This window comes from Vitis vinifera, chromosome 10 (genome assembly GCF_030704535.1).
Source record: "Vitis vinifera cultivar Pinot Noir 40024 chromosome 10, ASM3070453v1".
In the NCBI taxonomy this organism is placed as follows: Eukaryota; Viridiplantae; Streptophyta; class Magnoliopsida; order Vitales; family Vitaceae; genus Vitis; species Vitis vinifera.
In genome coordinates this window covers 26200334-26216421 of record NC_081814.1, presented here as the reverse complement: position 1 = coordinate 26216421, position 16088 = coordinate 26200334, and the positions used below count along the sequence as shown (strand labels likewise).

General features: G+C 31.1%; 2 protein-coding genes and 1 long non-coding RNA gene across 3 annotated transcripts; all 3 read left to right on the top strand.

The window, feature by feature from the left end:
- The first annotated feature begins 3624 nt into the window (after nt 1-3624).
- Nucleotides 3625-5171, top strand: LOC109123330 (uncharacterized). The gene is made up of 3 exons (XR_002031052.2): nt 3625-3799; nt 4765-4986; nt 5075-5171. It is a non-coding gene; the product is annotated as an uncharacterized LOC109123330 (long non-coding RNA).
- A 973-nt stretch (nt 5172-6144) lies between these two features.
- Nucleotides 6145-7123, top strand: LOC104880616 (ubiquitin-like-specific protease ESD4). Its single transcript, XM_019222730.2, has 3 exons — nt 6145-6279; nt 6365-6756; nt 6851-7123. The coding sequence occupies exons 2-3, from the start codon at nt 6389-6391 to the stop codon at nt 6993-6995; spliced, it is 513 nt and encodes a 170-aa protein (XP_019078275.1). The 5' UTR covers nt 6145-6279; nt 6365-6388; the 3' UTR covers nt 6996-7123.
- A 5641-nt stretch (nt 7124-12764) lies between these two features.
- LOC100254935 (zinc finger CCCH domain-containing protein 48) lies at nt 12765-15651 on the top strand. Its single transcript, XM_002272285.4, has 9 exons — nt 12765-12821; nt 13214-13764; nt 13852-14037; nt 14144-14245; nt 14490-14636; nt 14731-14850; nt 14931-14990; nt 15142-15239; nt 15355-15651. Exons 2-9 carry the CDS (start codon nt 13216-13218, stop codon nt 15500-15502), a joined length of 1410 nt encoding a protein of 469 aa, XP_002272321.1. The 5' UTR covers nt 12765-12821; nt 13214-13215; the 3' UTR covers nt 15503-15651.
- Nucleotides 15652-16088: the final 437 nt, after the last annotated feature.

The window sequence follows — 16088 nt, the reverse complement described above, 5'->3', positions numbered from 1 at the left end:
GTAGAACCTTATGTTTATATATTTTTTTTCACTCGACAATTACCTTCAAATTAAGTAAGACCTAATTCTTGGATTCAATAATAAGTCTAATAATTAAAAAAAATTAAACTCAATTAGTATTAAGAATTTATTGATAAAAATTGATTCACGATGATTCTATAATTTATTTTATGCACATTATTATATTTTTATAAAATTTTTAATAAACTTCAAATTAAATAATGCTTTGTATTTAATTTATTAATGGGTTTAATCATTTTTAAAGAAAATTTAGAACTCATAAAATATACTTGATTACTAGAAAAAATAATAAACCAAAATGGATACATTATGAGTTATAACTTTACCATTTCTCATATATAAACAATTATATTTTTTTAATCTTCTCACTAAATAAATAGATTTTAAATTAAGTAAGACATAATTAATAATTTAATTTTTTTAATCTACTAATTTTTAAGAATAATTTGCAATTCAAAAATTTGATAAAATTAATTGTAGAATAAAGGGATATTTGGTTAAAAGTGCCAAAATAAGGTCGTATTTGGAAAAATGACCTCTGCCTTTTTAAAACCTGAAGAATGACCCCTCTTGGACTAAATTACCCTTGAAAAAAAAGAGAAACCTTTGAAATTCAAAAGAGAAGAAAGGAAGAGAAAGAGAACGAACCAAGGGTTCTCTCTTGAATGGTAGACTGCAACGCACTCTATGATCTTCTGATATTTTTTTTTTGTTTTTTTTGTTTTTTGTAGATTTGCGTATTGTTGTTGATTATCTGTGTAAAAGGATTCTAAAAGGTTATTCATTTGATTGAAGTGTGAATTTTTTTTCTCCTGTTTCTAAAAAAACGCGGGAAAATAAGAGAACGAAACGAAGTGGAAGAGAACCGAAAAGGATCTTGAAAAAAAAAAAGAAACCTTTGAAATTGAAAAGAGCATAAAGGAAGAGAAAGAGAACGAACCAAGGGTTTTCTCTTGAATGGTAGACTACAACGCACTTTTTGGTCTTCTATTTTTTTTTTTTTTTTGTTTTTTTTTTTTTGCAGATTTGCGTATTGTTGTTGATTATTTGTGTAAAAGGATTGTATAAGGTTATTCATTTGATTGAAGTGTGATTTTTTTTTCTCCAATTTTTGAAAAAACGCGAGAAAGAAAGAGACGAAACGAAGTGGAAGAGAACCGAAAAAGATCTTGAAAAGTATGTTTATTACTTTGAAATAGTTTGTTTTTTTAGATTATTCTTTTTGTTGATTTCATACATTCGCTTGAGGTGTGTGTTTTCTTTCTGGATGGTGTCAAAAAAATGCGAGAGAAAGTAATGGGTTTATACGTTCACTTTTTGTTAAACATAAATATAAGGGTTTTTCTTAAATTTGTTAGCATATTCCTCTTTCATTTTGAACTCTGAAAACACATTAGTCTACCAAAGAAGATATCTAGTTGAATTGAAAGAAATGTCTTTAATTGGATTTCTTGGCTATTTTATTTTGATTTTTTGCTCTAGTTGTTAAGATTTTGAAGCATGATGTTGTGGCAAATGCTCTGTTTCTATAGTGTAGAAATCTAGTAGAAAAGTGACAAATGTGTTGACCAATTTGGTCTTGTAAAGAGTTAAGTTTTAATTAAGGATATTCAATTGAACTGTACTAGGGTTAAGTTTATTTTCCAAACAACTTAACAGTGGTTAAGTTTCAGTTAAAAAATATTACTTGAACGAAACTAAAGTTAAGTTTTTAAATAAAGAACTTAATAGGAGTTAAGTTTTAATTGAGGATATACACTTGAACTACACTAGGGTTAAGTCTAATTTACAAGTAACTTAACACTCGTTAAGTTTGAATTAAAACAAATGTTCTAAACTTAACTGTAGTTATGTTTTTTTAATAAAGAACATAGTAGGAGTTAAGTTTTAATTGAGAATACTCACCTGAACACATTTGTTCTCCCTGGTGATTGGAAGAAACATTTCATTAGTCCCATAGGAAAATGAATTTGTTTCTGTTCAACCCCCCAGGTGGAGATATTGAAGGTGTTGCTGAAGTCTTTTTCCATGAGCAATGTTGGAAGAATGGTTTTGATTTCTTTTCCAAAATTCAAAACCTTTTTTTTAGAGTAGTTTTGGTTTCTATCATAAAGTGAAAACAATACTTCTTCTATGAGCATTCATGTCAATTATTCTCCTTTTGTGTTGCTTAACTTTTAAGTAATGGAACCAATATGATATACATGAATAGTCATTCTTTTCTATTAATGACAAAATTGGAGATCATTGTAGTCTTTGCCAATTAGGTGTCTAGTTTTTTAGCAGTTTGGGAAAAAAAAATCTTTTCCTATTTGTAGTTCTTTTCCCAATGGATAGGAAGTTGGTTTAACTGAAAATCTCAATTTTCATCAAACAATTTGCATCCCTTGCCTATCTACAGTTTCCATTTTTCTTGTACAGATTGAGAAGAAAATCCTTGTTTTTCCTTGGATGTGAACCAACATTAAGAAACACCCCATCAAGGTCTAAACCTAGTTTGCTTTTATTAGATCATAAGTGAGATTTGCTAAATTTGGGACCTAGTTGGTCCTACAATGCAAACCACAACATTGAAATTGTAATCTCTAACAAAAGTCATGACAAAGAATGATCCTAACTAAGGACTGAAATATTATTCACAACTAAAATATTGAGTTAGATGATGCATATGCATAGCCAAAATACTTCTACCATATGCTTTCTATAAGTAAGGATGGTCCTTTAGAACTTCATTTATATCTAGACATAGATGCAAGGAAAAGTAATATGACATGGACTCATGATTAGTTCTTAAAATTTAGGCATGAATAACCAAAGTGTTTGAACTCATTAGAAAATCATGTGCATCATGCAGTCTCTTTCATCAATAAAAGATTTAAAACAATTCAATGAAAAATGTAGTGTAAGCTTTATGAAAATGAAAATTTCTAAAAATTGTTTCTAAAGTGATGTAAAAGAATGTTATACAATGGTCTCTATTTCTCTCTTTATATATATACTTAGTATAAACTTATGGATTTTAATAAGCAAATGCATGATTGTTATTTGAATATTTTTTGTATTTATTTTTCAGGGACAAGGAAAAAAACTTAGATTTGCAATCTAGTATAACTCCAAAAGTGATCATCCTAGAAAGTGATCAAAGTGAACTACTCATCTTTAATGGCAAATACTGAAGAATCTGATGAGAAGGTTTGTATTTTTGGTACTATTTGGGATGTTAATGTGTTGATGATTCTTGTATATGAGATTGCTCCTTCAATAGCAAAATATATATATCTATTGCATTTCATATGCTAAAAATATACCAAATAAGTTAAGCCTAGATAATAAGTCTATAGATGATATTATATCTTAAGTTTGCCATAAATAATGAACTAATCAAGTTATTTTTTTTATATGTTAATCAAAATATTCATTTTAACTAAACTATAGTTAAGTTTTATATACAAAGAACTTAATCGAGGTTAAGTTATTGAAAAATAAAAATCCACCTGAACTTAACCAAGGTTAAGTCTCATTGAAAAATAACATAACTGTAGTTAAGTTATCAGTTAAAATATTTGAAACTTGCTTACAATATAATTAATTGAATCGGTTTTTTCATTTTAGTAGAAGTAGTTAAATTTTTTGTAATTTATTTTTGTTCATGCAGAATGTTTGTAACTCTTAAAATATTTTCTTAATGTGAAGCACAATGTATGTGACTTTGCAGGCTACCACTTCTTCAACAATCTTCATATAGAAAATACGTAATGAAGATCACTTTCCATCTAAGGTGGCTTGCTTATCCCACATTATTGCCATTGACAATATAAAGAAGAACTTGAATGAAACCCAACTAGAGATGTTTAAAACATCTTGTTTTGACCACTTCTTGGGTATGGATGAATTGAAATTTTCTGCTCAAATTGTGCATAATATGTTGTTACGCCAATGTGACATTAAAAAAAAAAATGATATGTGGATACTTATTCACTCTAAAGGTTTGAGATTTAGTGTTTTGGAGTTTGCATTGATAACCGGGTTGAAATTTGTGAAAATTTCACAATTTGACATAACATCTTTAAGGATAAGAGATCGGTATTTCAATAGAGAGAATAAGATTCGCAATGATCGATTGGAAGAGGTTTTCATCACATTATGTAAGAAAGGAAAAAGAATGAGCACAAAAAAGACAAAAAATAAGGCAAAGTTAAATGGGAAATCAAATCTTGATGAAGACATTGTGAAGTTAGCATTGTTTTACTTTGTTGAGCATGTGCTATTAGGAAAAGAAGGGAAGAATTTGATAGATTTACAATGGGTTCAATTTGTTGATAATTTAGAGGAGTTCAACAAGTATCCTTGGGGGAAAATTTGCTATGAAAGAACATTATTTGGGTTGAAAAGGGCTTTGGACAAAAGACAGTCAAAATATGTAGAGAAAAAAAAGAAGAAAAAGGGAATGCATCATATGAAGCATATGCACTTGTTGGATTTCCATATGCCTTTCAAATTTGGGCATATGAAATCATTCCATTGCTTGGAATGAAATATGAATGAAATATGCAAGTCGTATTGGTAGAAGTTTTCCCATAATTTTAAATTAGATAGGGACTGCAACTCCAAAGTACACTGAGTTCAATCATTATTTGTAGAGTCAAATGTGAGTGATATCTTAATTTTTGCTTATATTTGCTTTCTTATTTACATAACCATGTTCTTATTATTAATTACTTTCTTTTTATCTTGAATGATTAGTTATCTTTGCATTCCATACTCATTCCGACATTGGAAGAGCGTGAACAAGAGTATGTGAAATGTTTTGAATTTGAAGCTCAATCGGATGATGCCTTACAAGATAATATGAATGATTGGGAGAAAGATGAAGATCATGAGGAAGCTGAGGCTTATGCTGTAGCAGCAGCAGCAACAATGAAAGGTGGAAAAGAAGGTGATAGTTCTAAATTACCTTCATTCAAGGTAACTAAAGTGAAAGTTATTAATATTATTTCACTATACATGTTTAAGAATGTTTGACTAATTTTATAATGTTTTTTCTTATGTAAAGGAATTGCTTATGATGTTCATCAACTTTAAAGAAAAGATAAAAGCAAATTTTAATGAAGTCAAAACAGAATTGAAAGAAATAGGAAGCAAGATTGATGGTTTGAGTGAGCTGTTGTTGGATGTTAGTAACATGTGTTACATTCTTTATTTTTTTTATAAAACCAACAACACATTTTAAAATATATTAATATATTTCTATGCAATTTTAGATTAGAAACCCAAGAAGTGAGCCATATAATGCTACAATGGGGAATGATATGACGATGGACTTCAAATCAAAGTTAGGAAAATCTGAAACATCGGGAAAAGACAATAAGAAGGAGACTTCAATGGATGATGCACAAAATGAAACACCAGTTAATGTTTTTCCACAATCTTATATTCTTTATATTTTTTGAATTACTAACAATGTCTTTTCAAATATATTTATATATTTATTTGTATGCAATTTCAGGTTGGAAAACCGAGTAATGAGCCATATACTACAACAATGGGAAATGAAACAACACTGGACTTCAAATCAAAGTTAGAAAAAATTGAGACATTGAGGAAAGACAATGATAAGGAGGCTTTGAAGGATAACCCACTTGATGCAACAGTCGTTCATGTTTTCCCACATCAACTATCACCGAATATCTTTAAGCGAAGAAGAGAGGTAAAGAAATCTCATCTACTGTAACACCCATTTACAGATGTCACAAAGAGAAGGAAGTTATTAATGAGTAAGACTGACATAACATCATCAATCTTTGATCCATTGCGGCCATCATCAATGGAGGCAAAAGTGGCTTATACAGAATATATTAATGATGAGATTGAGGAAGAGTAAGTTATCTACAATATTGACTCAATTAATATATATATATATATATATATATATATATATATATATATATATGTAATTTATGAAGTTGACAAATGGTTTATTTCCTTATATGACATAAAGGTTTGAAGTGAACATCGAGTATACAAAGGTGGACCAAAAATGGTTTCAGAAAATAATGCTTCCTAGAGAATGGCTCAGTGATTCGGTTTGTGATTGTTGTATACATTATTCATTAATATACATAATTTGTTGGATTACTAATTATTATTCCTTATAATTTTCAGCATATTGATGTCGCTTTATACTTTTTTCGGAAAAGGAGGATACTGAACTCTGATGTGTTTACACAAAAATTCACCACCACTGACACGTTATTTTGGGTATGCATATTAGTGCATTTTAACTTTGTTTCACTTTGTTTTTAAAGTTATATTCACCACTTCTGATTATTTTTTCCTTATGTAGCAAAAAGTAGATAATTGTTGGAGGATGAATCAAAAGACATGGAACAAATACATTTTACCGGAAGATGACATCCTCATCGATTATGCCATGGGTCTTTATCTTAGGCCTTCTTTGAAATGGTCTGAGGTTGATGTCATACATGTTCCTATCAATCTAAGGAACACACATTGGGTACTGGGAGTTGTCCACCTTCGTAGTAGGAGAATTTACATTTATGACTCCTTAAAGTCAATTAACAAGCCCAATAGATTGAAAACACTCATCACACCCATAACAATGTTGTTACCACGTATCTTAAGTGCTACAAAATACTATGGGGAGAATGGTGACCCCAAGGGTGAACGTGTGTGGGACATTGAGAGATTGAACAGCTTTCCACAACAAACAAAGGAGTAAGTACAATATTTTCCATGCCAACACACATATTTCATTATATATACAATAATATTTAACATTGCTAACATCACATTTTTTGTGTTCATGCAGTGGTGATTGTGGTATGTTTTTGTTCAAATTTGCAGAATACCTGATGCACAACCATCCAATGGATACACTAACAGGCGAGCGAATGGATTGGTTTCGTGAGAAGATGGTAGTGGAGTTATTTTTCCATAAAGAACTTCCTATGTGATCCTACTATTGTAAATGGATTGTAATTGGATAGTGGAAGATGTTTCTATGTAATGACATTGAAGTTTTTTGTTTAGCAAATTCCTATGTTATAGCACGTATTTAAATAGTTACATATTTTTCATACATCCAGAGAAATGAATGGTTGCAATTTTTTTTTTTTATTATTTATAAATGTGATTGTGTTATGATTGTTAACATGTTTGAATTTATTGTAGTAAGCATAATATTAGAAACTTATATTTCAATGTAGAGCTCATATATTTTTTGCTCAAACTAAACGAGTGTTAAGTTACTTGTAAAATAAACTTAACCCTAGTGCAGTTTAGGTGAACATCCTCAATTAAAACTTAACTCCTACTATGTTCTTTATTAAAAAAACATTACTACAGTTAAGTTCAGGACATTTGTTTTAATTCAAACTTAACGAGTGTTAAGTTACTTGTATATTAGACTTAACCCTAATGTAGTTCAAGTGTATATCTTCAATTAAAACTTAACTCCTATTAAGTTCTTTATTAAAAAACTTAACTTTAGTTTCGTTCAGGTAATTTTTTTTTAACTGAAACTTAATCACTATTAAGTTGTTTGGAAAATAAACTTAACCCTAGTACGGTTCAGTTGAATATCCTCAATTAAAACTTAACTCTTACTAAGTTCTTTAGTATAAAAACTTAACTTCACTTTCGTTCAGGTAAGTTTTTATAACTTAAACTTAACCATTGTTAAGTTCTTTGTAAAAGAAACTTAACCCTAGTGCAATTTAGGTGAATATCCTCAATTAAAGTTGTATATATGAATGATCTCAACATACATAATGTGTCTAATCTTAACATCAATAAAATATTAAAACATCTCCAAATATGTATGATCAAATACTAACTAGACTAGCATTCCAAAAAAATAAAGAGTTCACTTGTCATTTCAAATGAGTTGGTATTGAGGGATGAATTTAAACTTCATTTTTAAGCTTTAAGTTCATCATTCAATTAAAAAAGACTGAATCAAAGTACGATTACGTGTTTTGTGCCCCTATTCACAATATACAAAAAAATTACAATATCAAATCTTTTATATGCCCAATCATCATCTACAAAAAACAACAAAAAATTCACCATAAAATTGGCTTATTGATAGTTTCATTCATTCTCTGATTGTAAGGAGCAATCTTGCATGCCTATTTCAATGTGTCCACTGTTATCATTCTGATAATGCAGGGGGATTGGTCGTTTGCATGACTTTCGATTATGACCATAAGCACCACATCGACCACACCACCGTCTGCGCTTACCCTCTCCACCTGAAGGGATTCTTTCCTTCCTTGGTCTTCCTGCTAGCCGCCTTGTTTTCGGTGGTAATACAACTCTACTACTTACAGCAACAGGTATCATCCAATCCCTTTGATGTCTAGGAGGATGGATGGACTCAGCATATGAAGATAATAATGAGTTCACTGTGTAATATTTGGAGCATAAAGGATAGCATGACATATGTGCATATCTAAAAGCAGCAATAGCATGTGAACATGGTATGTGATCAAAATCAAAACGTCAACATGTGCATGAATGATTATGTAAATTCACATGATCACTGACACCATTATATTTAACATTATACTCCATCGAGTTGATTGCTTCAACTTCATATGTTGATGATGTATTGTACCTTACATGAAGCTCTCCATCAACCCATGTTGTTAGCTCAGTTGTTATTGACAATGCTTGTTGTTTACGGTTTGCAAACCATTTTTGAAGTAAATTTCTTAACTCTTCAATTAACTGCAAAATAGGAAGATCACTTGCATCTTTTAACATAACATTCAAACTTTTAGCAATCCCTGTGGTCATAATGTTATATCTTTTTTTGGTAGAATGTGAACGTGCCCATTGCTCAACACTTGCATCTATTATATATGTTGCTACTCTTGGAGAAATCATTTGTAGTTGCCCAAATATAACATTGAATTCTGACAAACGGTATGTATAAGCAGCATCATGAAACAACTTATGAACTTCGACATTTTTAAACTTTGTTTTAAGGTTTTGCTTCATGTGATAAGTGCACACACCATGGCTTACATGAGGAAAAACTTTTCGCACAACTTTTTCAATGTTGTTGTGATGATCTGAAACCACCACGAGATCATCAACATGGCCAATTGCTCCATGCAATTTTTTTAGGAACCATTCCCAAGAAGCATCATTTTCAGAATCACCAATTCCAAAACATAAAGGATATATCTGATTATTTCCATCCTTACATGCAGCAACAAACAAAGTTCCTAAGTACTTTGCCTTCAAAAATATTCCATCGATTGTAATGACAAGCCTTATTGATGTATGAAACCCAGAAATACATGCACCAAGAGCCATAAAAAAAATACTTAAATTGATTGTCGTGGTCAATAACTATATCAATAATGGTGCCAGGATTTTTTTCCTCCAACACATAACAATAAGATGGTAAAGCACTATAGGACTCCTCTGGTAATCCTCTAATTGAACTTAGAGCAAATTCTCTAGCTCTCCAGGCCTTATCATAGCTTATCCCCACACCGAACTTGTTTCGAATATCAGCTACAATGTCTTTTGGTCGATATTGACGACAACCCCTTGATATATTTCTCTTATGTTTTCACCAATCAACCAACTACTTGCATGACGATGATCACGGGATATCATATCCAAGCTACAAGTGTGTGTTGAATGATATTTCCTTATTTAAAATAGATCAGAATCTCCCAACTTGATTGCACGAAGTCGCCACTTGCATTCTTTATCGACACATCCAACAGATAATAACTTAGTCGAACATTTTAATGTTTTGAACTGAAACTTTCTTTTCAAAGCAATCATGCACAACTTCTTCTGCAATTCTTTCTTATTGGAGTATATTTGGTGCTCTTCCATGTAGTCATCACCAATTTCACTATGACCAATTATAAATGATTCCTCTATGCTTTCTTTTGCATGACTTTCATATTCCATTACTGCTTTTTCCATTACATCAATTTGCATTACTTGGCTATCCTTGTTCGGGTTGACATTCATTCCACCATCTTCATCATCCTTGTTCATATTCAAGTTATGAGAATCAAAACAATTAAGTGGATCATAACTCAACCTTGTTCTATTTTCATCATCAAAACCACTCAAAGATTCACTACTATTTATGAATATTGGGTCCATATTGATTTCTTTCTCAACCCCAAATAAAGTATGAGAGCCAAAATCAATGTTGATGATTGATTCATACCCATGATTGGCACTTCTTTTCTCTATTGTGATACATAATGGAACTGGCAACTTACCATCAGTACAATTTAAACAAATGAAAATTTTCACATCTCCATCATCTCTTAGCTGTATAGGAGTGGATGGTATATTGCCATTGAATACATACTTCATCGAAAGATTGTGCTCTGTTGGATCTACTTTCAAAATGTGACAAACAATCTTCAATAATTCTTCATATGTTGTAGTCTTCTTAAGTTCAATGCCTTTACCTTGGCAACCTTCAAAGTAGTATATGTTTCCATTTTGCACCCAATCTCCTTCATACAAAAGCATTATTCCCGCTTCATCAATCACTATAGCAAAAGCAAATAAATAAATTGAATTATTGATACAAAAAGACAATATTAAAATAGTAGTTATTTGGATAAGTAACTCAATCCCGCAAAGTTGTAGATTAACATGTTGAACTGTACTCAACTATCTTCAAGTTTTATATATAAAGAACTTAACACTAGTTACGTCCATTTTTTACATGTTAAATACGAACTTTACTCTTTTCATACAAATCTTTTTAACAAAAAATTTCACTCATGTTAACTCTAAAAATTTCATTTTTTTTCCCTACAACCAAATAATGTTGAGAATAGCAAAACTAAGGTAAGTTTTTTTTTTCCCAAATGGGTTTGCATACCTTCATTCGACCTCGCCATATGTTTTTCTTTAAATCTGCTCTGCTTCTATTACCTCAATTGTGATGGTGGGTTGCAGTAATGGTGTATAAGGACGTACTCACAATGTTAGTGAGAGATATGCAGATAGATTGTAGTACCGATGAGAGAGGTAAAACTAAAATGTTTTGTTTTTGGAGAGATATCATGTCTTTGGTGGGGGATCTTACTCTTCTCTGTTTCTCTACTCTTTTTTGCTTCTCTTCACTCAATTTTATTGGTGGGTTACAGAGATGGTGTATAGGGATGTACTCACAGTGTACCGATGAGAGAGGTAAAACTAAAGTTTTCTGCTTATTGAAGGATATCATGTATTTGGTGGGGATCTTATGTGTTTTTGGAGGGAAATAAATAAGGGTAAAAATGTCCAAATTAGGTCATCTCTCAAAACAATTAACTGGTGAGGTTACTTTTACAATTTTGCATTTATTTTGAGTCACTTATCCAAATAACCCTAGAATAAATCAAAGCATTCTAGAATACTTTGTGCTCGTAATTGATTGCTACATATTTGCATGAAATGAAAATTTTGGTTTGTTTATGTTAAAAAATTTAAACTTTATTTGTTTTTAAAATTATTTTAAATAAAATATTGTTATAATGAATATCTGTAAAATTTATTATTCAAATTTAACAAAAAAAAAATCAATTATGAAGATATTAATATCTATATTTTTATAACATATACTAAAATATTTTTTTTTATAAAAGAAAATGTAATATATGATTTTGTTATAATATTTCTACTCATATTTTACTAAAAAAATATTTGTTTTTTTATTTATTTGTAATTAAAAAGTATTTTTATTTTTAATAAGACATTAATTAAATTATAAATAGAATTTATAACATTTTTATAAAATTTAAATTAGAAAATTAGTTTTAAAAGCAACTTATTCAAACAAGTTTTTTCCTTTTTATTTTTTAAAAAGTGTTTTTTAAAACAACTTATCAAAATACTCTTATTTTTATAAAATATAAAAATAAAAAGTGAACCCCATTTATTTTCAAGGAATCAACACACAAGATTTCTATCTCTCAATGTGAGATTATTATGACTATTTATAATTGTTATAAATTAATTCCGTTTTGTATGTCTTTTATATATATATATATATATATATATATATATATCTTAACACCTAATACATTTTTTGATTTATTTGATTCAATATTAATTTTTAATAAATTAATAATAAATAATTAGTGAGGGTTTAGAATATATGTATATATATATTCTTTAATTTATGTAAATAATAAATTTATTAATAATTATTTCATTATTAATAAATAATAAATAATATATATATATATATATATATATATATATATATATATATATATATATATATATAATTTTGTTTATGTAAATATTAGTAATAATTTATAAATTTATTATAAAAAAGATTAAAATATATTTTTAATTAATAAAATTTTGATATGAATGTTCTCATTAGAGAAAAAAACCATTACTACAATAAAATATATTAATTTATAAACCATTAAAATATATTGATTTTTCAAGAAAAATTTACTTGTTATGAAAACTTATAAACCTTTTTTTTTTTTTTTTTTGTTATTTTCCTACTGATTCCTAATCTTTCTTTTCAATTTTTTTTTTTTTTTTTGTAATTTTTTATTTACTTTCGCGGCGCGGCGGCGCCTAACGGACAGATCAAGTCAGGTAAACAGTACGCGCCCGTTTAACGGAAATTCAAATTTTAAACATTCCCGCGCTTACTTGCATTACAAGGATCCCAACGCCTATAAATAGAAACAGAAGAGATAAAGAACATAACGGTAAGCTTGTAGTCCTCTCTGAAGACCGCCTTCTTCTCTTGTTTTCTTCTTCTTCTTCTTCAGGTTTGTTTCTTTCTTTATATTTTGGGTTTTTGCTTGAGGGTTTTGATTCATATCGAAGATGGGTTGGTGGATTTATATGGTATTTTGAATTGAGAATTGGAAATTTAAAGATTCTGATAGATATGGGTTTTGGATTGAAGTTTTTAAGAATTGGAAAGTTAAGGGTTTGATGGATGTGAAGAGATGAAATTATTTTATTTTAATTGATGTTTAGCAGCTATTCGTGGTGGATTTCTGTGTGTTTTAAATTGAGGATCATGGTGGATTTCTGAGGGTTTTAAATTGAAGATCATAGATTTAAGGGTTTTCTCGATGTTGACGTTAGGATTTTGAAGGATTTTTTTTGGTGCAGCAAACTTATACGTTCTACCTATGTATTTTTTGTGATATAGCCATGGACATCAAGCCATCAAGATTGGTTGGAGACAAAAATGAAAGGGGAAGAAGACGTGTGAACAACATGGTTTGTTCCTATTGGCTCCGTGGGAGGTGCAACAGAAACCCTTGTAGGTTCCTGCACCAAGAATTGCCCCAAAACACCCACTATCAAATTTCAAATCAGTTCCACAAAAACTGCTGGCAGAGGAATCCCGACTCTGATTCGAAGCGTGCATCAAGTTTAACGAGTCTGGATAGGTCATCAGGTTCAACAACTCCGAAGCGTTCATCAGCTTCAAATCAATCCCATAGAAACAACAGGGAGGGGACTCTCTATTCTGATCAGAAGGGTGAATGGGACTCAACTAATCTAAGGTGTTCATCAAGTCCAACAAGAGCAGGAAGTAGCTCTGGAAATGGAATTACACAGAAAGTAATTGGAGAAAGGGTCTGCAAGTACTGGCTACATGGAAATTGTGTGGAGGCAGATAAGTGCCAGTATCTCCATTCCTGGTTTAAGGGCCATGGGGTTTTCAAGTTGGCAGAGCTTAATGGGCACATCAAGGTAGTTGGTGCAGTAATTAAGATGGTGCTTTTGTTAATTGGTTAAATTGAACATCTTATCCATGAGAATTTTTTTTTCTTTGTTCAGGCCATCTCAGGAATTGTGCTTCCTTCTGGCTCAGAGAAGCTCTATACTGCCAGTAGAGATGGGTATATACGGGTTTGGGACTGCCATACTGGTCAATGTGATGGTGTGGTCAATCTTGGAGGGGAAATTGGGTCCTTAATCAGTGCAGGCCCTTGGCTATTTGCTGGAATAAAAGATGTTGTTAAGGTAAGATTGAAACACATCTTATTCCTTTTCTCTTCAATTTGTTTGTTCAATTCAGTTTAATAAGAATTTGATGTATGGGATCGTATCTGTGCTGGTACTGTTTCAGGCATGGAATATTGAGTCTTGTACTGATCTCTCTCTTGACGGACCAGTTGGGCAAATTTATGCTATGGTGGTGAATAATGATATGCTATTTGCGGGGGCACAGGTAAATTTCTTGATAGTTTTAACTTTCTGTGTCCTTCTCTTAGGAATGGTAATGATTTGGTATATTATATGACCCCTTCAAATGACTAATGGAGTCCAACTTCCCATTCCTGAAAATAGCAGTGTGAGAGAACTTGCACATTTGATTCCGACCCCTTTCTTTTTTTTTTCTTCTCTTTTGCTATTTCAACTTGTTGGGGTCACACTACAAAGTTATTTCTTATTTTTAATTTTTGGTGCTGCAGAATGGCACTATATATGCATGGAAAGCCAATAAGGGAAACAATGCTTTTGAGCCAGCTACAACATTGGAAGGCCACAATGGTGCTGTGGTTTCACTCACAGTAGGTGATGGGAGGCTATATTCTGGTTCCATGGACAATACAATAAGAGTAGGTTTAATATTGCTCAGTTGTTCCAGTGTCATGGTTCATAATATTTCTTGATGAAATGTGTATATATGATTGATTATCATATTCCTTTCAGGTGTGGGATCTTGATACATTACAATGTATTCATACACTGAAGGAGCATGCATCAGTTGTGATGTCTCTTGTTTGTTGGGGTCCCTATTTAATATCATGTTCATTGGACCAAACAATTAAGGTCGGTTTCATTTCTTACATTTATTATATTCACCATGGATATTGGACTTGATGTCTGTTCTGATTCTTGTTTTGGTGCAGGTTTGGTTTGCTACTGAAGCTGGCAACCTGGAAGTGACTTACACACGCAATGAAGAACATGTAGGTTATTGTCATTCAGTTCTTTTTATATCTTAATTTATGAACTGTGGATTTTGGTTTGCTTCTAGGAACCCTTTTATCAAGGGAATGATGGGTGGTAATGCTGATATATTTCTGTCATAATGCTGTTATACTCTGCTTCTTGTTACAGGGTGTGCTATCTCTTTTTGGTATGAACAATTCGGAAGGGAAACCAATATTGTTGTGCTCTTGCAATGACAATTCTGTGCGGCTTTATGAATTACCATCGTGAGTATAACCATTACTTTCTAGGTTTTATTTCCCTTCTTAATTCCATTATTCTTTGTAAACAGAACATTCTTCCCTGTTTCTTGGTTGACTAATTTTATTTGTTGTGGCATAGATTCACTGAGAAGGGCAGGATATTTGCAAAAGAAGAAGTCCGAGAGATTCAGATAGGTCCGGGGGGACTTGTTTTCACTGGGGATGGAACTGGACAAGTTGATGTTTGGAAATGGCAGGCAGAGCCAACTTCATTGACATCTGAATGATGGAAGGCAGTTGTTATCTCCAGAAAGCTATGCTCTGATTCTGGTTTGTCAATATGATCATTCACACGCAGAATTCTCTTTGTAGTAATCTTACAAACTGTAAATTTGTAATCTCCACTCATTCAATGAAAATTCATTTTGTCATATTAGTATTGTCATTGCCAACTCTTTGTTTCGAGGGTTAGTTCATTTACCATTGCTCCTAAGTCGTGCCCAGAAACTGGCATTTTAGCCTTTTGGGAAGATTCAGCTTTTGAACAAGCACCTCTATTACTTGTTTTCTTTAGTCTGACTCAGAATATGTGAAGATGCATCATTTTGAGCTGGCATTTCATCTTCCTGATGCCAGACCTCTTTTAATTCTATATGAAAAAGGGGAATTGAGAAGACATTAGATCAGCTGAATTACAAGCTGAAAGATAAGATATTTTAATGGTTTCACAGAGGAAGATTGAAAAAAACTACCAAACTAGACAACCTTTTTGTTCTAAATCAGATCCTATGAATTTTGACACAGAAAAGAGAGTTGGATTGTTGAGGCTGGAACTATGAGAGAACCCCACCAAATAATAGCCGCTACTTTTTT